Raw genomic sequence first — 23,241 nt, forward strand, 5'->3', positions numbered from 1 at the left:
AGAATTAGCAATGAAACTCCTAGATTCCCTTGTTCCCTATGCTTTTATTTGCTTATTATAATGAAGGACCTTTGGGATGGGGGTATTTTTACTAACATATATAATGGGAAATCCTGCTTAATAGTCAAGGAAAGAGAACCCATCTTTGACTTATTTTTTTCATTCTGCTTTCTGTGGTAGCCCTAAGAATGTACTTCACCTTCTTAGTGCCTCCAACTGCAGGCAACTTAAATGACCAAGGGTCCCAGCTACTGTTTTCTGAAATCCATTGCTGCTTTTGTGCTGAGCACTTGCTTTCCAAAGGCTGCTCCCAGCCGGTAATTGAGAGGAGCAGGGATACTAAAGATGGCCCCTCCCTATCCTTGGGAGTCACCTGGCCCTAGTGCTTCTTGATAGGCTTACTAAGCCTTCTTTCTAGGGGATAGCAATCCAGGATGCTCCCACCTAACATTCGTTGCCTCTCTCCACCACTGTGTCAAATTTGCATTGTTTCTGTCGGCTTTTCTAGTCTTTTTGACTCCCTCCTCATTTTCTATTACAGGAATTTTCCTTAATGAAATTCTTGCATGTTCAGTCTTGTCTTTGCATTTGTTTCTCAGAGGTCCTAGACGAACACATTATTTCTATAAAAAGATACTATCATATGAAATTACTAAGGAGAAAAAAGATGTTTGCTGTAATTTTAATGACAATATTCTTATATTACTAGATTCTAAAATTTAGGAAAGTCAAAACTTCATGTAATTGAGAGTTATCCTCAGAAATTTATTCTTATATTAGTTTGTTAATTGTATGTAAACTTGCTTTCAGAAGGACTGAAATAGTTACAATAGTAAAATCAGGAGCTCATTTTCTCAGAAAATGTTAATTCACTCAGAATGATTAAATGGCCATACAGTAATAAGCAATCCATAGTCATCTTTGAGATGTCTAAGGATATTTAGTGAGAAATTAAAAGGAAATATTTCTGAGTATGTGTTGATAACTGATATTTTGTTGAAAAGCAGAATAAATCAATATAATAGGTCGAAGTAAGTTTGTTTCTTGCAAATTGGGAATTATTGCTCTCATTTTGTGTGACTTATAGAGAGTGCTTGTTCTTTATATGTTAGTGTTAAAATTCTTCTTTCTTTGCAGAATCATAGTGAGAGATTCGTTTTCATTGCAGAGTGGTATGATCCAAATGCTTCACTTCTTCGACGTTATGAGCTTTTATTTTACCCAGGGGATGGATCTGTTGAAATGGTAAATGAGCCTTTCTTTGTTTGAATGTTGGCAAAGGGGATAAATGTGGGATAGGAAGAGGAATAGCATTGCTTTTATATAATTGCTTTTTAAAAACACATTTATATGTGCGTGTGTGTGTGTGTGTATATATATATGCATATATATATATGTGGAAATTCTTTTTAAAAATATTCATTGTAATTCCAATATAAGGAGCTAACTTGTGCCTTTATTTTTAATGTCAATAACAGGATTTTTTTTTTTTTTTAAAGACTGAAGTGGGGGCCGGGCGCGGTGGCTCACGCCTGTAATTCCAGTGCTTTGGGAGGCCAAGGTGGGTGGATTACTTGAGGTCAGGAGTTTGAGACCAGCCTGGCCAATATGGTGAAACCCCATCTCTACTAAAAATACAAAAAATCAGCTGTGCTTGGTGGCATGTGCCTGTAATCCAGCTACTCAGGAAGCTGAGGCAACAGAATCGCTTGGACTCAGGAGGTGGAGGTTGAAGTGAGCAGAGGTTGCACTACTGCACCCCAGCCTGGGTGACAGAATGAAATTCTGTTTAAAAAAAAAAAGACTGAAGTGAGATTATTCATGTTTTGGATAAGGAATAACCAATAAGGGATTATAAATAAGGATTATCATGGTCATAAATATGTCCTCATTATTGAAAGCTGTTATTGCTACAAAATGTCAAATTAAAGAGGATCAGGCTAAGAGGGTTTTGTTTATTTCTTTGTGTCCCTTCATTGGGAACACTTTTAACAAGTGGATCTTTTTGGTGTTGGGATTTTGTGTACACAAGAAAGCAGAAATTTGGGTGTATGACTCTTTCTTTAGCACTTTGTAAGGACTACTTTACTGAAATGATTTCTATTCAGGTTTTTAAAAGTATTAAATTTGTAATAAGAAGCTTTTATGTTATTACCAGATTGGATTTGGAAATACGGAAGTTATTAAAAATTATTTATAACAAAAAAAACAGAATATAACCTACATTTGATAAGACAGGATTAAGAAATATTTCTACCTTATAAGATTAACTTTATTAATAATTTTTTTTGTTCATTATATTGTTGTTTCTGGTTCTAGCATGATGTAAAGAATCATCGTACCTTTTTAAAGCGGACCAAATATGATAACCTGCACTTGGAAGATTTATTTATAGGCAACAAAGTGAATGTCTTTTCTCGACAGTTGGTATTAATTGACTATGGAGATCAATATACAGCTCGCCAGCTGGGAAGTAGGAAAGAAAAGTAAGAAAATAATTATGTATTCTTTTTCCATTCTCTGACTTTAAGCCCAAAGTCAGGCAGAATTAAGACTGGGAGGTTTAACCATAATGAGGACAAATAGGACCTGGAAAATGGTTGTCTTCATTCTTTCTTTTTCTTTTCTTTTTAATTGAAAAATAATTGATAATATCATAGTTGTTTATGTCTCATCTGACTTAATCATATTTATGTCTCCTGTGGCACTTAGCACGTCTCCTTCCATAATGCAAGCACCTTCTCTGTATTAGCTGAATGAATTCATAAATCACAATTTAAAAATCTATTATTTATTCTTTCCTTTTTCCATTTTCTCCCTGTTTTCAAATGATGATCTTTGATATAGTTGACCAGGAAGATTTTGTCTAGATTGTTTGTAACTAATGCTGTCTGTTCTTGAGCTTTATTAACAGACATATATATCTAAGAAATGTTGATCAACTGATCAATTGAAAAATGACAATATGAGTGTTGTAAAAAGGAAAAAGGAAAGAAACCATATAAAGAAATTGTGATACTGGGAGACTGATCTGTCTTGTTTGTAACTGTATCTCTAAAAACTGTTATAGCGATACCTCAAACAGTAAATTATTCAGAGTGTGACCCACAAAAGTTTGTTAAATAAATGAGTGAATAAATTGATGTCATCGAAATGTCTGGAGTATGGTATGTCAAAGGAAGGGTTTCCCAATGGCTGGCATCCCGCCTCCTTCTCTTCCTCCCACTGCATGTGGCTCATTCTATGAAAGACAAACTGTAGCATGATGCCTCCACCTGTGTCTCTATTCTCTCTATTGTTTGTCAAAACTGCATTTATCATTCATTTTCTCAGTTTTGATTTAGAAGAGATACAGTCATCTGTAAAAGGGGTTAAGAAAAAAATTAGAAGAGAGAACAATTTGAAGATGCAATTGAAAGTTAGACTTACAGAAAACTAGGACTTTTGATAATGTTTTTCTTCCGAATATTGATTTTCAATATTAGCACAATGGCATTTTAATTTTCAGTCTCTGCATTTATGAGTTTCCAGTTTCTAAGACTAGAATTAATTATATTTGAAATGAAATTTTAATTCCTTTGTCATCTTTCTTGGCTCTGATTGCTGTAGCTTATATTTTATATGGTTTGGGGAGATTTTTTTTTCCTGCAGAGTGATTGGTATTGTAACTAAAAATAGGGATTATTAGTAGAAGTTAAGACTGTATGTATAAAAGGCTCCAAAAATGACTTAATTCAATAGGGAAAACAAATCAATCAAACTGTTTTTTGAAATCTACTACTCAAATGATTAGCTGATTGCATAGCATCTGAGTCACTCTCATAATAACATGGTATCTCTTTCTGTGACTTCCATAGTCTTTCTATACAAGCACTTTATAATTCTTGAGGTGACTGGATTCTCAGTGTGGCTGTTAGTACACAAATGGTGTTAGTACACAAATGGATCAGAGGGGTGGTGAATGCCTCATAAAAAAGGAAGACCAAAGACTCCCTTTGAAATAGGACAAACATTTCAGATATTAAATAAGGATCTTTTAATGTTATGAGATCTTATGTAAAAGTCTATGGGATTAAGGAAATGCCAACCATAATTCCTTTATTTAAAACTAATAAATATATGTAGCATTCGTTTATGGAGCACATACTATATGCCAGTCATTACAATACTCACTTTACATACACCTCAGTTCAAGACTACTTTATTTTATTATTATTATTTTTGAGACAGGGTCTGCTGGCTCTGTCACTCAGGCTGAAGTGAAGTGGCATGATCATAGCTCACTGTAGCCTTGACTTCCCAGGCTCAAGTGATCCTCCCAGGTCAGTCTCCTGGGTAGGTGAATCTACAGCCCTGCACCACTATGCCTGGCTAATTTTTTGGTGTTTTGGTAGAAATGCAGTTTTGCCATCTTGCTTACGCTGGAAGACTACTTTAAATATTTAAACTAGCAAAATAAGTGACTTAGGGAGGCAGGGTTAAGAGTCTGACCTAATAAAAATAAAATAGCCATTAAAATTATAATTTACATATTTTAATTCTGATTTGACAGAAGTGAATGTTGTTAAATCTATTTTATAGAATGGGTAAGTAACTTGTCTGTAGTCACACAGCTAGAAAGTAAAGGGAAATTGTATTTTTTGTCTAAAATTCATTCTCTTTCTACTAAACCTCTAATTAATAGGGCAGGTGCTGTTGAATGGGACTGATTTGAAAACAGGAGGAACGGAAGAATTCTATTTTAATATGAAGACAAATTTGAAGTATTTGGGCTTCATATAGTTAATGAAAATATATACAGTATATATTTTACTAACTCAAATTGATTCACCATCTTCTCTTCTTACTCTTTCTTAACTCCATATGGGTTAGAAAATCCAGCAGCCCTTTGGGTGATTTAAATAAATTTCTTCGAAACCCAAGAGTTTCAAAAATGTATTGTTTTATTTAAATGGCAAAAAGTAAAGATATGAAAATATATGTATATGTCTGTCAGCATTCTACAGAAACACCTTCTGTATAATAACTGATTTAGTCTAGTTCTCAGTTTTGTATAGTGTTGAGGAAAATTTATGAACGAATTACACTTTAGTCTTTTGTTTCTGTAATAAAGCTGGTAGTGAGGATGATCAGTGAAATTGATCCCATGGAGCTAACTGAGGAGCAGTTATCCAGATAATTTAATATAATTCAATTTAACTCATGAACTAGCTTCAGCTTTCCAATTCCCTTCGACTGTAGAAATCTGACATTTGGTTCACATTTCTATCCTCTCTATATAAAGATCCTCTAATCACATGGATGAAGGTTACAAGTTGTCAATGAGTCAGTCTTTGATTTTAATTTTAGCTAGTAATCAATTGATGCTTTATGACTCTGTTGTTTAGTTGTAGAGACACAATACAATTTGTGTCTTTCTAAAAATTTATTACCTCAAACCAGAAATAATTAAAAAGTTTTCATATGAAGAGTCAATATATATATGTATGTGTGTACATGAATGATAGAGGAATTTTATATGACAAGGAAGCTATTCCCCATATGATAAATGAGGTATTAAATGTTTACTTTGGTAGCTTTATAGCTATAGTAAGAAGTTTATAAAAATTAATGAAAAATAATGCCAGTATCCTATTTAAGAATTCATTAATTTTAAGTACTGAGCCACATATTTACATTCAGCAGTCCCATTCCTTTTGAATCTCAGCCGGAAAGCAAACCATCTAATCAAATGAAAGGGAGAAAGGTGAACAACATTATAGTAAATGCTAAATACATGAGATTCTTGAGCCCATCTTTTAACTTTCAGTGAAAGGAAGACCCTGCTATTTTTTAGAAGAAAAATTATGAAGTCAACTCTATTTATAATCTGTGATCCCAAGATCTAAACCCAAGTTATTTGAGGCTCTGTAACAGCAGGAACTCAGTCACAGTATGCATTTTCCTGTCTCTTGGAGATGTATTGAAATGGTATGTGGGTAAAAGGCCATATTTTAGGTGGGACCTATGCTTAGAATGGGTTTAAGAATACTTCTCTTTGGAGGTAGGGAGATTGACCTAAATCACCTTTTGAGTTTTTAAATACAGCCCAATAATTCTAAGGATTTGCTTAATTGATCATTTTTAAAGGTACTGAAATAATACTTTATATATTTTCTAGACTTATGTGGTTTAACAGTGCTTATGGATGAACATCCATTTTCTAATATTAGAATTTGACTCATATGAACTATACATTTTTTCTGTGTGAAGACTTGGTAATATCATCATATATATATTTAAAGAAATTTTATGGGAGAAAATGTCATAAAATCTTGGCTGTATTGAGTTTGAAACAACCTCAAGGTTCAGGTATTATATACTTTAGCAGGATTACAATATTGAAATAAATGTATGAATGAATTAAATACACTAAAATTTTAATAAATGCTGAAAATGTACCTCTTCCCTACTTCTATCCCAACTGGGATAAATGAAGTTTAGAATACTTTAAAAATTATTCTTCGATCTTCCCCTGGTTCTTATGGCACTTCACCACCTCTACCCCCATCCCTGCTTCTGTCTCTATCTCTCTGGTTATTTCTTCTCAGAGTCATTCCTTCTCAGAGGCAAAAAAGACTCCTGGTATTCCTCAGGGTTCTGTTCATGGCCCTTTTTTTCTCATTATATATTCTCTCCCAGGGGATTCTATGTACTCCATGACTTCAACAATGCATTGCTTTCCAAATTTGTGTCATCAGCCTAGCTGTAAAACCATGTTTAAGCTTTTTCCTGAACATTTGCATGTAGATTTTTCACAGGCACTGAAAAATCCAAAATCGAATTAATTAACAAATCTAAAATTAAATTAATTCTCTTTCATTGAAAAGCCTACTTCTGTATTCACTAACACAACATTCACCTAATCACATACTTAGAAAATTGGTAGCTGTCCTTGAGTTCCATATTTATTTTATCCCTAAATCCACATGGGGACCTAATCTTACCAATTTACTTGTCTCCTTCATAAATCTCTCTTATTTCTCTTCTCTTTCATTATCTTTTTCATTCTTCCTTAAAACAGCGTCTTGTCATTTCTTGAGCTCAGTCTCCATTCTTTCCTCCATATTACTAAAGGATGAAGAACTAACACAGGAGACAGAAGTAGATCAAAATATTAAGTATGAATTTTACTTAGGCTGTCTTGTGAAAGCTGTGTTTGAGAATGGTTGAGGTTTTCTTTCTGTTCCTATTTTCTTTATCAATTACACTGATCTGGAACTTGAGGCCTGCCTGAGGGACAGGTGGATCTACAGAACAAACTGAGAGCACACTTGCCCAGAGTTCTCCTCCTGCTTCCCAGCCCATGGAGCACAGGAGAGAGAGCACTAGAGAGAAACAGGCTTCCACTGCAAGTGCTGCACTCTGACTCAGATGTGCTTAACGTGAAAGCAGGAGAACAATATACTATCCCTTACTTGAAGGCCTGCAGGTCTGAGAGAAAAGAGGCAGGGCCACATATAACCAGAAACCCTTAAATAGGGCCAGACGTGGAAGAACAAATGGAAGAAGTAGAGAGAGAGAGCACTTTCTCATAGGAACGTGCTCTCTCAAAAATTATAAGTTTTGAGACTCCCTAGATGATGTGAACTTGTATTGCCATTCAAGACCTGGTTCTTTTTGATTCGCTCTAAGCGGGTATAGCCTTTGGACCCAAATTGTTTTAGGAAGGATCATCTCTTGGGTACTGTTCCCTTTTCCCAATGATGTATTACAAATCAAAGTTCAGATTTTCCAGATAATCAGTGCTATAAAGTCAAAAACAAGTTTCATTCTTACCTTTCTAGGTTCCTGTTATTTTTACTTTTGTCTTGGTAATTATTTATGATCTAATCAATTTATCTTTAATTTAAAAAAGATTTTTAAAAATATCAACGTTATTAGTTTTGGGTGGAAGAATTGTTCTGAATAATTTTGCTATTGTTGCCAAGCAAAAGTCTTGACTCACTGAATTTTCCTCCAAATTACAGGTGCCTCATTTGAGACAGTTTTCCTTTATCCATGGGGCAAACACACACTTTATGCTTGTAAGGAAAGCATGAGAAAAACTATAAATTTAGTATTGGTGTTTAGAATAGGTTTTTATATACTTAAGACAAATAATGAATACCTTTTAGAATACCTATATAAATTAAAGTTTACACATTTATTCTTTTTCGTCAATGGCATTTAAAGAGTCCATAGCACTGTACTATCTAAGATGTTTAATAGCACTGTACTATCTAACATGTTTAATAGCACTGTACTATGTAAGACTTTATTACATAGCAGTAGCACGATACTATCTAGGACATTTATTGTACAGCAGTCATCTTTCTCAGAAACATTTGCAGTGATTTTTGCTCAGAACCTGATGGTATATGAAGACATTTATTGCTTAGCTCTGTGAGAATTGTTATTTTCTGAAAATCTATATCCTAAGTTTGTGAAGGATGGCCAAACTCTTTTTTCACAAGAAGTAGTTACTGTGTATTGCTAAGAAGTTTTCATCTTAAATAGTGGTTTTTATAATTTTTTGTTTTCTTTTGAGAGTATCTCGTGCTTCATCTTATAGCGCTTGCCTCAGTGCAGGCAAGAGGATTACTAAGTGGTAGATTGTTACACTGATGGCTCTCAATAAATCATACCTCGTGGTCTTCTCTCACAATGACTCTGAGCTTGACCATGTGACTGGTATTGGCCAAAGAGATGTCAGCAAACATGACTCAAGGGGATACTTGATACTTGCCTGTATATTGCTTGCTGTGTTATGGTATTTGAAGTCTAGCCTCCTTAAGAACCACAGGAAAGAAAAGCCCAGTTGTCTCAGCTGAGTACAGCCCCCAGCTGACCCACCAGCTGAATATGGCTGTATGAATGATCCTAGGTGAACAACCTACTTACAGAACCTTGAGAAATTGTTCTTTTACGCCACTACATATTTAGATGGTTTGTTATGCAGTTACAGATAACAGAGACACTATTGATACATCTTTGTCTTCCTATTGTTTCTTCCTGTGCTATCTTTATTTTTAAATTAACACAGATGATGCCCAATATCTGTCTTATTTTCCCTCCAAAATACAATTTACTTATTACTTACTGAAAAATTAAGCAGCAAAGACATGACAGAGGAATTTATTTAGCGTTATTAATCATATAATCAACACTTTGCCTCTTGTAGGTATTTAAGAAAATATGAAATTACATTTTAAGTTGTTTGTCAATTTTAGACTTTTCACATTGCCTCTTGTTTACAGACATTGATGACTGCTATGTTTTATACTTTCTTTAGGAGATATGGTTAGTGAAATGTTCTTCCAGAGTTTACCATAAACAGTATATAGGTTAGTTTGTCTTAAAGTATTTAAATAATATGAATTAAACAGTGTGTTTTCACTTTTTAATTCATAACATACTTAAAAATTCATACAATTTTTAAGTATGTTAATTTAAGTTTTAAGTATGTTTTCAATGAAGCCAGACAATATAAAGTAATATAACTGACTCATCTGCTTTAAAATAAAGAAAAAGATTATCTGGTATAATTTGTAATAAACACACTAAGATGAACAATTTCTTTTGTTATTACAGTTTTAATTCTCAGCTGTAAGCTATCTCCAATTTAAGTAAGGATATTTGAATGTTATCCTGAGTTTGTCTTATTGGTGAAAAAAAAAAATCCAACAATGAAAAGACCAACTATTCTCCTTTTATGGAATCCTTGAATTAATGCCATTGTTATCAGAATGTTGCAAATGTAGAGGAGAAAGTGACAGCAATTCTTTACCACAAAAGATGAATTACTCCAGCTAATAAGGTTTTTATGCTGCATTTGCAAATACTATTCTTGAGAATTTCGTGATGATGCCCCCTTTTAACAGTATTAAAATGCTGCTGACCAGCTGTGTGACCTTTGACATGTTACCTTGGTAGGCCTACTTTCCTCATCAGTAAAATGAGGACACTCAGGTGATCTTCATCTCCAAATTTCTCTTACTTCTGAATCTTCAAAGTGGGAGAATGCATTGTTCCGATCTCTTGGAGAAGAACATGATTTTAAAAGTTAGCATGTTGTTATCTGTTCATATACATTGTTGTATAAGAAGACATTTGGTTCGTCAGGCAATCACCCATGTTATGAATAAAGAGTCAATAGAATAATTTATAATTATTTCTAAATCAATGTTGAACTGACTATATGGCATACAGATACTGAAGTCTAACAGACTGAAAACCAGGCTCGTAATATATTAAATGCAACTTTTTGGAGATTGGTCCTTCGTATAAAATGTATTCTAAGAAATGGAAATTCTAAATGCCTGTGTTTTCTCATTTGGACATATTAAAAATAATAATGCTTTTTTTTCCCTAAGCTTCCCCCTCTCCCAAGTTTGGTATCTGATTTTGATGTTTATGGGAAAAATACTAAGCTTTGTATAAGTTTTTAAGAGATGTCTTTAATATACTTCTCTATATAATTAACTTCAAATTTTGATGATCTGGGATAATTGTTGAGGTAACTACCACTGCTTGGGAATTATAAGTAAAAACTGTTGAACTGTTTTTATTTGCAAACCTATTCTTTGTTTTCTTATAGAACGCTAGCCCTAATTAAACCAGATGCAATATCAAAGGCTGGAGAAATAATTGAAATAATAAACAAAGCTGGATTTACTATAACGAAACTCAAAATGATGATGCTTTCAAGGTAATTTATCATTTTCAGTTATGTAATATTTGATTCCTTTTAAAAAATCATTTTCTATCTTTCATGTCATTGTTTAAAATAAAAAAACCTCCTACTGAATGACAGAGAATAGGATATGAACCTTATCAAAATGAGAACTGATGGGAGTTCATCTAAAATGTTACTGACAAAGCTGGCTCCCCAAAAGATGGGATCTTTCCCTATTCAGTGTTAAGAAACCCATACACAAAATCGAAAGTGAATATCAAGCAGTGCAGGCTTCATTCAGTGCCCATGGAATTGAGAAACAGGAGCATGACTCACGAATCAACTTCTCAACTAGTGAGGGGTGAGGGGGTTAAAATAAAAGATTTCTCTAATAAAGGACATTAAAAGCAAGAGGAGCAATATGATGTCTTTTCTAGAAATTGGTGGTGAACTTCCACTAGTTTCACAATTGGTGGTGAATCAGAATGCTGCCTTCCTTTTTGTCTTTCTGTGGCCTCTTCTGGTCATTGTCATGGTAATTTGCAATAGTCATAGTGCTGGTGGGAGTGTCATATGGCATGAAAATGAAATTATAATGAAGCCCGAGGTCTTTTTGATGTAATTTGGTTGCTTGTCTTGGTTCTAACCAGTCTCAACTGGTCTGGTTGTAAAGGGAACTTTTTATTGCAGAAGTGCTGTTTATTAAAGATAAGCAGAGTTAGGACAGGGTAGGAATTCAGCTGTCATGTAGGCATTACACCAGGCAACAAAAAGAAAAAGAAGAAAGAAAAGAACAATAAGACAAGTAATCAGATGCCTAAATAACCACTGACGCCTAAGTAATTAGGAGTTGTCAAATTATGCATGCCTCATTTAACTATTTATTGTCTTTCAAAACCTCATCTGCTTTTATAACACCAATGCCTAATAATTATAATCTCTTCTTAATATATAAGGATAACACACTGTATAAAATTAATAGAGGAAATGCATGTCTGATTATTTCTATTTGACAAGAAGATGTTGAGGTTTCCAAAGATGATATATTTGGAAATGTTTACATTTAGCTCTTATTACAAATAATAGGTAAATATGCCTATTTATTTATTTTTTAAATAGACCTATCTAAAAAGCAATCCAATCTATTTAACCGGATAGTTTCTAAGTTATTTAGTGAAAATGAGACTTACACATTCAATTTAGCCCTTTCTATCATGACGTGAGTAACTCTAACCCCATGCTAAAACTGTATTTCTATTGTGAGAATGGCAAGGAGAATATTAACAATGTACAAATGAAGAATAGAACATAGGGAAAACCTTCTCTTCAGTTTTTTTGATAGATCCTTTGGGAAAAAAACCTAATGATTATTCCATGATATTGGACACTTGTTTTAAAAAATTTCCTACCAAGTAGACAAAGACTGAAACATTCTGGAAGATGAAGAAGGGAGATGAGTATAGGGGACTTTGTTTCCTGGGATCACACTCTGGTTGGCTGAGTGTAACACAGTAGCCCAGAGTGTCTCTAGGGACACGAGTTAGGCAGATCTGGCTCCAATAGTGTTCTTATGTTTCTCCACTAGTTTTTGTTTGTTTTTGGTCAGGTGTCTTCTTTATGCTTCAAGAAATCATTCATTTCTTGATTTATTCATTTCTGGTCGGTAGCATTTTTGTTTCTGTGAAAGCACGGACAATGGAGAGCAGTAGACATTCAAGTCAGCTTCAATACATCTGATTCTGAGAAACTAACAAAACACCCTCCATTTTACCCTGACAATGACATGTTTAATTAGAATTTTTCCCTTATGTATGATTTCCTAGTTTACATATTTTCTAGAGAGACAGGTGTCTTACATTTCAGAGCACAGTATCTAGACCAGATTGCTTGTAACTGTGCCACTTACTGGGTATGTGTGTGACTCAACAATTTACCACTGTGCTTATTTCTTCATTTGCAAAATGGGAGTTATAATAGTATCTATCTCATAAAGTTGTTGTGAGGGTTACATGAGTTTAGTGTCTCTATACTTCCAGTGTTTGATAACTTGGTGTCCAGCTTCCTGTGGTAAAGATGCTACTTGTTTTTCATCATGGCCCTGTAGCACATGAAGAAAGATGCTAAAACCAGTGAACACTTCAAGAGTACCATAGGATGTACATTTGCTAGTTTCTTTGAAACCTTAAGTCTTGTTAATTCCATCCATGCTAACTTATGAAACGCTTCATTCTTTGGAGTACCACAGATACAAGCCCTTCTAATTACTTGTCCACACACCTATTCATTTTTTGTTATGCACTTCCTTTTCTCATATTCTTCTGACCACAAATCTCTTACCAAACCATTTTCCCTGGCCCCTCTGGAAATCAAGTTTCATTGTGAAGAAATATCCTTCTGTCCACATTGTCAACAGAGTGTATCCTCGCCCCCACATTTTTACTTTAGTTGAAATCTGACCTTTCTCTAGGGACTTCCCTTTCCTTTTAGCCCTGAAGGTTGCTCACTCATAAATGTTTCTTGTGTCACAGGATCATTATACAGTGTCAGTGTTTTAGCTCTCTCCTATAAATCTCTACTCTTCCTCATCCTTGGAAATTCATGATATTTAGCTGTATTACCATCCACTGAGCCTCTTTCCATTCTACAGTTCACAAACTACACATTTGTTAAAGATTTGGGCACTTTGTTTATAGTCTCCTTCAACTCCATTGTCTCCTAACATTTGGGATGACTTCTTCGACGTCTCTGTGAGTGATCACCCCGGGCTCTAGCTCTATAGACCATTTTCTTCCCCATCTCAGTAACTGTCACCATGATTTCAATAAGGTATTCCTCCAGATTGTGTGCCTTTTTTTTTTTTTTTTTTTTTAAAGAATCATGGTCTTGCTATGTTACCCAGGCTAGTCTCAAATTGGCCTCAAGTGAGTCTCCTGCCTTGTACTGCCAAAGTGCTAGAACTACAGGCATAAGCCACTGCATCCAGCTTGTGTATGTTCTTTTCTTTATAACTTTACCTGAGTAGTGCTATCCATGTCCAATCATCACCTACCACTTACCTATAAATGAATTCCAAATACATCTCAGCCTTGACTTCTCTCTACAACTGTCAATCTGAAAGTGATCCTAGATTCATCTTGCTGCTCCCCCATTCCTCATACCTGCCTGATATGTAAGTCTTTTAACTTCTGTTTTCTGTATATCTCTGGGTGCCATTCTCTCCTTATAATTCCTATTTCAGCCCCTTAGTTTAGGCATTTTATAGGCTCATAGTCAGGCTCTCAGAGTATCAAAATAAGCTACTGACTGATTGTCTACTTCTAGACTTACTACCTTCTATTCCTTGATGGGTCATTTCCTACCTCAGGATTGTTCCATGCCATTTTCTTATTGCCATTAGAATGAACCTTACACAATGAAAATTTGAACATGCTACCATTCCCTTGCTTAAATCCATCACTGGTTTCCCATCTGCAGGAAAAAATGGACAAGCAGGCAAGCTCTTTGAGGGAGTATACAAGACTCTTAAGTTATCTGAACTCACCTACTGTGATGGCTCTAAGAGGTACTTAGGTTTCAGTTCCCTGAATATGTTGAGCTTTATCACATCTCAGTTCTCTTGTACATAATTTTGAACTGTTTTGAATGCTCTGCCTTGTCTTCTGTCTAGTCCCTTCCTATTCGTCATTCAGAACCAACTCAAATATCTCATGAAAATTAATTCCTGAGAAAACTTAACTGCTTATCTATTCATTCATACCACTTCATATATTTTTATTAGTATGTTGAGTTTGGGGTTTCATCCAATTTATACGCTAGGAAGTTAGCCTATAACTCTTCCATGGATGTTAGCAGATGACATGAGACTTCTGGGTCAGAGACAAAAGACTTTATTATGGTAGAGCAAGCAGCATGAGCATTGAGTGTATAGTGGTTTCCCTTGCCTCCATATCCTGTAGGAATAAAATGACTTAGGCCCAGTTGTGTACTGTGTACGTAGAGGGTTGTGTTGCATCACAACTGAGGAGGAGTCAACCTGGGTTACCAACCTGGGCTACCCATTAGCAAGCAATAAACAAGCGTGCTCTTTTTACTGAATAGAGGATTTACCTTATTCCTCAAGGTTGCTTGTTGCAAACACGACCCTGAGAAATGACAATGATAAAGATCAGTCAGGCCTTGTGTTCTTCGCATACCCAGTAAGACAAGTTAGAAGTGTGCGAGAAACTCGCATGGAGGAATTTCTCACAATGTGTGAATCTTTTCTAAAATTGTGTGTTCAAATGTCAGTTCCTCCATGGTGACAATATCCAGAAGTTAGCTGCTGAGTTCTGTATAAGTTTGTATTTCTAGTCCTTGGAGCGGGCTTCAGTCAAGGTAGGCATTAAGCAAATATTTTTTGAAAGAGTTAATGAATAGATCTTTGTGAAAGAATGGTTTGTTTCTTCATAAAAACAAAACAATAACAAAAAACTTCTCTAGATAGTGATTCACTTATTAATGCCTATCTCCTTCTAAACCTTTTAAGCAAAGAATTAGATAAGAATGATGGGAAAAAAAACTTAAGAACTCTCATCCTGCTTTCAATTTTAGATTTGGAATGGACATAACTATGGAATCAGGGACATGTTGGATGAAAACAATGAAACATTTTTAGTAATGGAGTGAGGTTTTTCTTTTCAATGATATTAAAAATCATGGTTGTTTTTTTCCTTTCTTTTAGTTCAGTTTTTTTTGTGTTTGAAAAGTTTAGAATTGATTATTTTGGTATTCTTCTGCTAACTCTTCCAATTTACTATCTATGTGAGCTTTTCAGTCATTCAGTTTTACCCTGTTTTGCCCTGTAATGCAATATATACATATCTCTTTTTTGGTGAGTTTTCTCTTTATCCTCTAGAATGTTCTGCAGTTAGTAGTAGAAAGCATAAGCAGTGGGAGATTTGCAATTTGAGAGATTTGTGTTCAAATCTTCTTGTCTTGTGCTTACTAGCTTTGTGACCTGGACAAATTATATAACTGTGCTGGACTTTATTCTTTTCATATGTAAAATGATCACACCTATTTCAATATACCATTGTAAGGAATAAATATAATAATTTAATCATGGCTATAACTGACTCTAGAAAAAATTGATTTTTTTTCTCCTCCTCATGTCTTGGGAGGAATTTTATTCTCTGTATTGTCATTACATATTTCAAAATCTCTTCACAGCCAAAGGAATGTTTAAGTACTTTTGGTTAGAATGAGAGTATGTCTGTTATAACTTGTTATATAAATTCATTTTGTAATATGCTGATAAAATCTTAAAAGCTTTGCATACCAAATTAAGTCTCAGGACTGGAAGATTGATTCTTTGCTAGGGAACACGTTCCAGTTTTAAAAGTAGTTGATATTTACGTATATTAGTCACATATTGTGAACTCAGTTCAAAGCCTTTAGGAAAACTACACGATTTTAAGAGAGACACCTGGTTTGCCTTAATAAAAAGGTTTTTAGACTTTTAGCTAATCAGCTTAAAGTGCATTATTCTTTTATTGCCTCTGTAGATATTCTTTAGTGGTAATATAAATGTAAAAAGTGAATCCTTGTTACCATCAATAAACTCTGAGATCTAAATGTTTCCATATCTCCCCTTTTTTAAGTAATATCAGTTAAAGCATTAGTAACCAATAAAATAAAAACAAATTAATATACATAATTTCTTAGGCAGCTTTTAAAAACAGAACTGCATAGTCTTTCCTTTGGAGATACCTAGCTCAGAAAAAAAGCTATAAATGTTAAATTAAAATTTTAGCCTAAACTCTTAATGAGGGAGAAAGTGACAAATTTTCAATTAGAAGATGGTTTTGCATTTTTTGATGCAACTTGTTTAGACTTTAAAGAACAAATATTCTTGTTGGTCAAATATTAACCTTCATTTCTAGAATGTTCAGGATGTTGTGAAAAAGAAGGTTGATGAGGCCAGGTGTGGTGGCTCACTCCTGTAATCTTAGCACCTTGAGAGGCCAAGGCGGGTGGATCACCTAAGATCAGGAGTTAGAGACCAGCCTGGCCAACATGGTGAAACCCCATATCTACTAAAAGTACACAGATAAGCTGGGCGTGGTGGCACATGCCTGTTACTCCAGCTAGTGGGGAGGCTGAGGCAAGAGAACTTCTTGAACCCAGGAGGCGGAGGTTGTAGTGAGTGCCTAGATCATGCCACTGCACTCCAGCCTGGGTGACTCCATCTAAAAAAAAAAAGATGATAAATGATATGTAACATAAGTAGAAAAGTAAATATTGCTTTTTACATTCATTTTAATTTACATAGATGTTACTCATACTTCCAAAATATTTAAAAAGAGAGACTTTGACAGAATATTTTGGTAAAAAATTATTCAAATATAAATAAGTATAAATCGAGGATTTTATCTGTATTTTATTTTAATTAATATAAACTAAAATAATAAGGATTTTCTTTTATAATTTGTAACTATTCTCATTTTGATTATTTTATAGGAAAGAAGCAGTGGATTTTCACGTAGATCATCAATCAAGGCCCTTTTACAAGTAGGTCCTTAATTTGGGGATTAGTGGTATGTAAAGGGGGATATCCTAGAAAACTAAGGAATTACATTTAAAAAATTTATTACATGAGAATAATCTGTCAAAAGGACCATAGCAACATCTTGCAACTGCACAGAAATCTTTTCAAATAATCATATTCTCTGTCTTTTTATTAAGAATTCCTATATTTTATCATTAAAAATCTTTAATCAGTTGCAAATAGGAATTCTTTACATTACAAGAAGGATAACTTTTAAAATTTTTGGTTTATTAAAAATGGAGTGATAATTATATTTGATGTTGAATATTTTTGTTGTGCCTTTGTGTTTGTGGGGTTTTCAATTTATTTAATTTTTATATTTCATGTCAACTTTTACTTTAGGTTCAAGGGGTACATGTGCTGGTTTGTTACCTGTGTATATTGTGTGATGCTGAGGTTTTGGGTTCAAATGATCCTATTACCCAGGTACTGAGCATAATACCCGATAGTTTTTCAACCCTTGCTCCTTTCTCTCCCTCCTACTCTAGTAGTTCCCAGTATCTGTGGTTGCCATCAGTAGATATTATTGTCCATGTGTACCTATTATTTAGTTCCCACTTATAAGTAAGAACATGGTATTTGGTTTTCTGTTCTGCATTAATTTGCTTATGATAATGGCCTCCATCTCCATTCATGTTTCTGCAGAGGCCATGATTTCATTGTTTTATAATGGCAGCATGGTATTCCATGGTGTATATATGTACCACATTTTCTCTATCCAGTTCACCACGGATGGGTTCCTAGGTTGATTCCATGTCTTTGCTGTTGTGTGTGGTGCTGCAATGAACAGGCAAGTGCATGTACCTTTTTGGCAGAAAGATTTGTTTTCTTTTGGATATGTATCAGTAATGGGATTTCAGGGTCAAATAGTAGTTCTGTTTTATGTCCTTTGAAAAATTTCCAAACTGTTTTCTACAGTGATTGAGGTACTAATTTGCATTCCCATCAACAGTGTATGTGTTCCCTTTCTCTACAGCCTTGCCAGCATCTGTTGTTTTTTTGAACTTTTTAAAAAATAAATTCAACTTTTATTGTAGATGCAGGAGGTACATATACAGATTTGTTACATGGAAATATTGTGTGATGCCGAGTATGGATCTTATCCTCCAGGTTGTTAAGTATAGTACCCAGTAGGTATTCAGACCACTTCCATCTCCCCTCTAGTGGTCCGCAGTGTCTATTATCCCCATATTTGTATCAAAGAGTGTTTAATGTTTAGCTCCTACTTGTAGGTGAGAACATACAGTTTTTGGTTTTCTGTTTCTGCATTAATTTGCTTAGGATTATGGCCTCCAGCTCTGTTTATATTGTTGCCAAGGACGTGATTTTATTTTTTATTATGGCTGTGTAGAATTCTTTGTGTGTATATATATATATATATATATACCACATTTTCTTTATCCCATGTACCATTGATAGGCACTTGAGTTGATTCCATGTATTTGCTATTGTGAATAGCACAGCAACGAGTGTATGTGTGTACCTGTCTTTTTGATAGAATTTCTTTTCCTCTGGGTATTTATGCAGTAATGGAATTTCTAGGTCAAATGGTAGCTCTGTTTTAAATTCTTTGAGAAATATCTACACTGCTTTCCACATGGCTGGAATAATTAACATTCTCAACAACAGTGTATAAGCACTCCCTTTTTTCTACAGCCTTGCCAGCATGTTATTTTTTGACTTTTTAATAATAGCCATTCTGACTGGTGTGAGATAGTATCTCATTGTGGTTTTGATTTGCATTTTTCTGATGATTAGTGATATTGAGCATTTTTTCACGTTTATTGGCTGTTGGTGTTTTTTTTTTGAGACGGAGTCTCTCTCTGTCACCTAGGCTGGAATGCAGTGGTGTGATCTCAGCTCACTGCAACCTCTGCCTGCCAGTTTCAAGGGATTCTCCTGCCTCAGCCTCCTGCATAGCTGAGATTACAGGTGCATGCCACCACACCCAGTTAATTTTTGTATTTTTAGTAGAGACAGGGTTTCACCATGTCAGTTAGGCTGGTCTCAAACTCCTGACCTCGTGATCCGCCTGCCTCTGCTTCCCAAAGTACTGCAATTACAGACCTGAGCCACCATGTCCAGCTGTATGTTATTTTGAGAAGTGTCTATTCATGTCTTTTGCTCAATTTTTGGTGGGGTTATTTGTTTTGTGCTTGTTCGATTGTTTAAGTTAGTTATAGATTCTGTATATTAGTCCTTTGTTGAATGCATAGTTTGCGAATATTTTCTCCCATTCTGTAGGTTGTTTTTTACTCTGTTGATAGTGCAGAAGCTTTCACAGTGCAGAAGCTCTTGAATTAGGTCCCACTTGTCACTTGTTGTTTTTGTTGCCATTACTTTTGAGGACTTAGTCGTAAATTCTTTTTCAAGGCCAGTGTCCAGAATGGTGTTTCCTAGGTTTTCTTCTAAGATTCTTATAGTTTGAGGTCTTACTTATAAGTCTTTAATCCATCTTGAAGTTTTGTATATGGTTAAAGTTAGGGAACCAGTTTCATTCTTCTGCTTATGGCTAGACAGCTATCCCAGTACCATTTATTTAATAGAGAATCCTTTCCCCATTGATTATTTTTGTTGACTTTGTCAAAGTTCAGATGGCTGTAGATGTGTGGCTTTATTTCTGGGTTCTCTATTGTGTTCCAGTGATCCATGTGTCTGTTTTTGTACCAGAACCATACTGTTTTGGTTACTGTAGCCTGTTGTACTTTTCAAATATTTTGGTAGTCTTATATACATAAAGCAATGTTCATGTAACCTTTCTATTTTAGCTAAATAGTTTGATATATATTTTGTTCCTTGACCTATAAGAAATATATGTTACACTGAATCTATATATTCTAAATGGTTGAGAAGTAATCAAATTTAAGTGAATATTTTATATACTCGTATTACTGTTACTGATAACAGAGTATTTACATTTCTAATAAGAAAGAATGGTATGTTAGCCAAACCAAATGGCTACAGTAGGCATGTTATTTGGTATCCTGCACTGAGTAGTCGGTTTTAAAAAAAAATTTATATAAGAAAATTATTATGCTTTGGATTATTTCAAATCAAGCATTATAAAATATTCCCAAGCCTTGTTAGAATAGCTATATACAATTTTCTAGAATATTGGTGGAAATTATCTTTTAGTGTAAACTTTGTATATGTTTATAGCATTGAATTACAACTAATTTAATGATTTATATGTGATTTGCACGCAGTAAATTTTCTTAAAGTAGTAACTTAACTAGTTGCCTGTTAATGAGAACGATGTAACAAAAGACCAGGTGAAGTAATTAGAAAGAGTTTCATAAGACAGTGTCTATGATCAGGCACATCATTCCCTGTGTTATTACATGCAGTTTTCATAGGCTTATTCTCTTGTGTGTTTTGAGAATTCTGTATTAATAGGGCATTAAATTATAAGTGTCTTGAAGGAAGGATCTTGTTTTATGGCACAGATGCTGATATGTTGTAGGTAATCAGTAAATGCTTGTTGAATGAATAAACATGGTTTGCTCCCTTGATTTGGGTTTTCTTTAATCTGTTGGTTGGTCTTGGGGGTTTTGTTTGTTTGTTTGGCAGCAAAGGTCTGGCAGAAAATGTATGAGGAGGTATTATAGACCTCTTAGGGTAGAAGACATGAATACTTCTTTGTACATGCTATTTCTTAGAAATATTCTTCAAAATGAATGGGAGCAATTTAAAAAGGAAGTACTGAGGAGAGCTGACTTACATAACATGGTGCTGGGTGGAAGGAAGTATGTAAAAAATAGTCATAAGTTAGTGAGCACAAATGAGCCTGTCACACTGTGTTCCTTTCTCCAGGAGGGTCTCTTCTCTGTACTTTGGGTGAGAGAAAAACATGGGCTTACTCTAAAAAGTACTTTGTCCCTGCTTAACACAGTTAGAAAGACGATGTCACTTATTTCATAGCTAAACTTGTCATTGCACCCAGTACACATATAGAAGTGGAAAATAGAATGAGGTATTGTTTTTTGTTATCTTGGGGGACTGTGACACAGTGCTGGATTTTTAATCAAGAACTTATGTGTATGCTCTAATAATTTAATATAGGAATAACCCAGAGTAGTTTTTTATACTAATAAAAGGATATTTCTTGAAGCCTGTTGGTTTTTTAAAGCCTGTTGTTATTTTTTTGTTTTTGTTTTTTGATACAGACTCTCACTCTTTTGCCCAGGCTGGAGTGCAGTGGCACAATCTCGGCTCACTGCAACCTCCTCCTCCCTGGTTCAAGCAATTATCTTGCCTCAGCCTCTGGAGTATCTGGGACTACAGGCACCCGCCACCACACCTGGCTAATTTTTAAAAATTTTTTTATTTTTAGAAGAGACCAGGTTTCACCATATTGGCCTGGCTGGTGTCTAACTCCTGACCTTGTGATCTGCCCACCCCAGCCTCCCAAAGTGCTGAGATTTTTTAAATCACCAAACCAACTCAGTGTTTATTGATTGAGAGAGTTCTTTGTCAGTCTTTGAATTCTAATAGTTTTACACAAAAAGAAATAAATTCTTACTATAAGTTCCAAGCCATCCATCCCTCTCATCAATTTGCATATTGTGAAATTGTACTTGACAGCAGTGGTAAACACATGAAAATAAAAAGGAAAATCACTGTACCTGTTAGAGCACTGGGAAAAGCATAGGTCAACAATATGCATGTTAAGTCAATGAAATAGTCTTAATTCAACAGAACAGTGATTTTTCTGCTAATAGTAGTTTGACATTACTAGTGATTTGAAGTGAATTGAGCCACTGGAAGACACTCAATTTATGAAAAGTGTTTCCTGCCCATGTGAAATTAACTATGTTCAATGGTTCTGAGAGTATAATATTCTTTTCTATGTTGAAAAAAATCCAATTTAAATATATTCTTTTATTAAGACAGATACCTAGGTTGACAGAAGAAAGAAGCAAACTAATCTTCTATCTGTTTTGTAGTGAGCTGATCCAGTTTATTACAACTGGTCCTATTATTGCCATGGAAATTTTAAGAGATGATGCTATATGTGAATGGAAAAGACTACTGGGACCTGCAAACTCTGGGGTGGCATGCACAGATGCTTCTGGAAGCATTAGAGCCGTCTTTGGAACAGATGGCATAAGAAATGCAGCACATGGCCCTGATTCTTTTGCTTCTGCTGCCAGAGTAAGGTGTTTTAAAAATATTTTAATTGTCTTCTAGTTCTGTTACATATTTTATCAAAGTAAGGCATTTCTGTCACTGGTGACTTAGGCTATAGTGCCAGGACTGCTACAGTAGCCTTCTTTATGCACCTGATCTAGTAGTAGAGAAAACCTTTGACATTTTGCCTAGTATTAAACAGTGTTTATATCTCCTTTGTCAACTGGTGATCATAATCAATGTAACTTTTCTCCAATTAAAACACTTCTCATCCTGTCTCTTGTTCCAAAGACTTAAATTACTGAGACTCCTAAATGTTTGAATTATCAAATTCATGTAAGAATACCAGTTTATGGCTAGTAGATGTTAAAAAGAAGACACATTTTGAGATACTACTTTTTGATTCAGACCTAATACTGTACTTTCAAGCTTGACATCCTATTATTTTCCTATACATGGCTTGTATTTATGAAAGTTTCTTTACAACTGCTCCTTATTTTTAAATCCATATAAATAAAGCATCATATTGGATTTATGCTGAGGTTGAATTAATGAAGTATAAGTTTATTTTTAGCATTGTGAGAAGTGTCTCACTTAAGATAGTTTTTAATTTTTTGCAGTGAAACAATATTAGACAATTTTATAATAGTTGACTTATTTCTTTTTCTTACAATTTCTTCCGCAAGTCTCTTCAGCTCTACTTTCAAAATAAACCCTGAATCTGACCATTGTGATCTAAATCACTATTATATTTTGCCAGGACTGCTACAGTAGCCTCCAAATTCTTTTTTCCTCTTTCCCTTCACTCAATTTATGAAAATTTTACCTT

At 34.5% G+C, this 23,241-nt stretch overlaps 1 protein-coding gene across 4 annotated transcripts in view; it reads left to right on the forward strand.

The window, feature by feature from the left end:
- The window catches only part of NME7 (NME/NM23 family member 7), a 155,129-nt gene that overhangs the window by 42,725 nt on the left and 89,163 nt on the right, over positions 1 to 23,241 (forward strand). For all 4 annotated transcript variants that reach the window (XR_013529555.1, XR_008477615.2, XM_008985065.5 and 1 more), the window contains 5 exons: positions 1,138 to 1,245; positions 2,320 to 2,486; positions 10,619 to 10,729; positions 17,195 to 17,245; positions 22,229 to 22,436. Coding sequence is in view for 2 of the 4 variants with exons in the window: in XM_002760385.8 (XP_002760431.3) it covers positions 1,138 to 1,245; positions 2,320 to 2,486; positions 10,619 to 10,729; positions 17,195 to 17,245; positions 22,229 to 22,436 (645 nt within the window). In the remaining 2 variants the exon portion in view is untranslated. The remainder of the gene's footprint in view (positions 1 to 1,137; positions 1,246 to 2,319; positions 2,487 to 10,618; positions 10,730 to 17,194; positions 17,246 to 22,228; positions 22,437 to 23,241) is intronic.

Source organism: Callithrix jacchus, chromosome 18 (assembly GCF_049354715.1).
Source record: "Callithrix jacchus isolate 240 chromosome 18, calJac240_pri, whole genome shotgun sequence".
Classification (NCBI taxonomy): domain Eukaryota; kingdom Metazoa; phylum Chordata; class Mammalia; order Primates; family Cebidae; genus Callithrix; species Callithrix jacchus.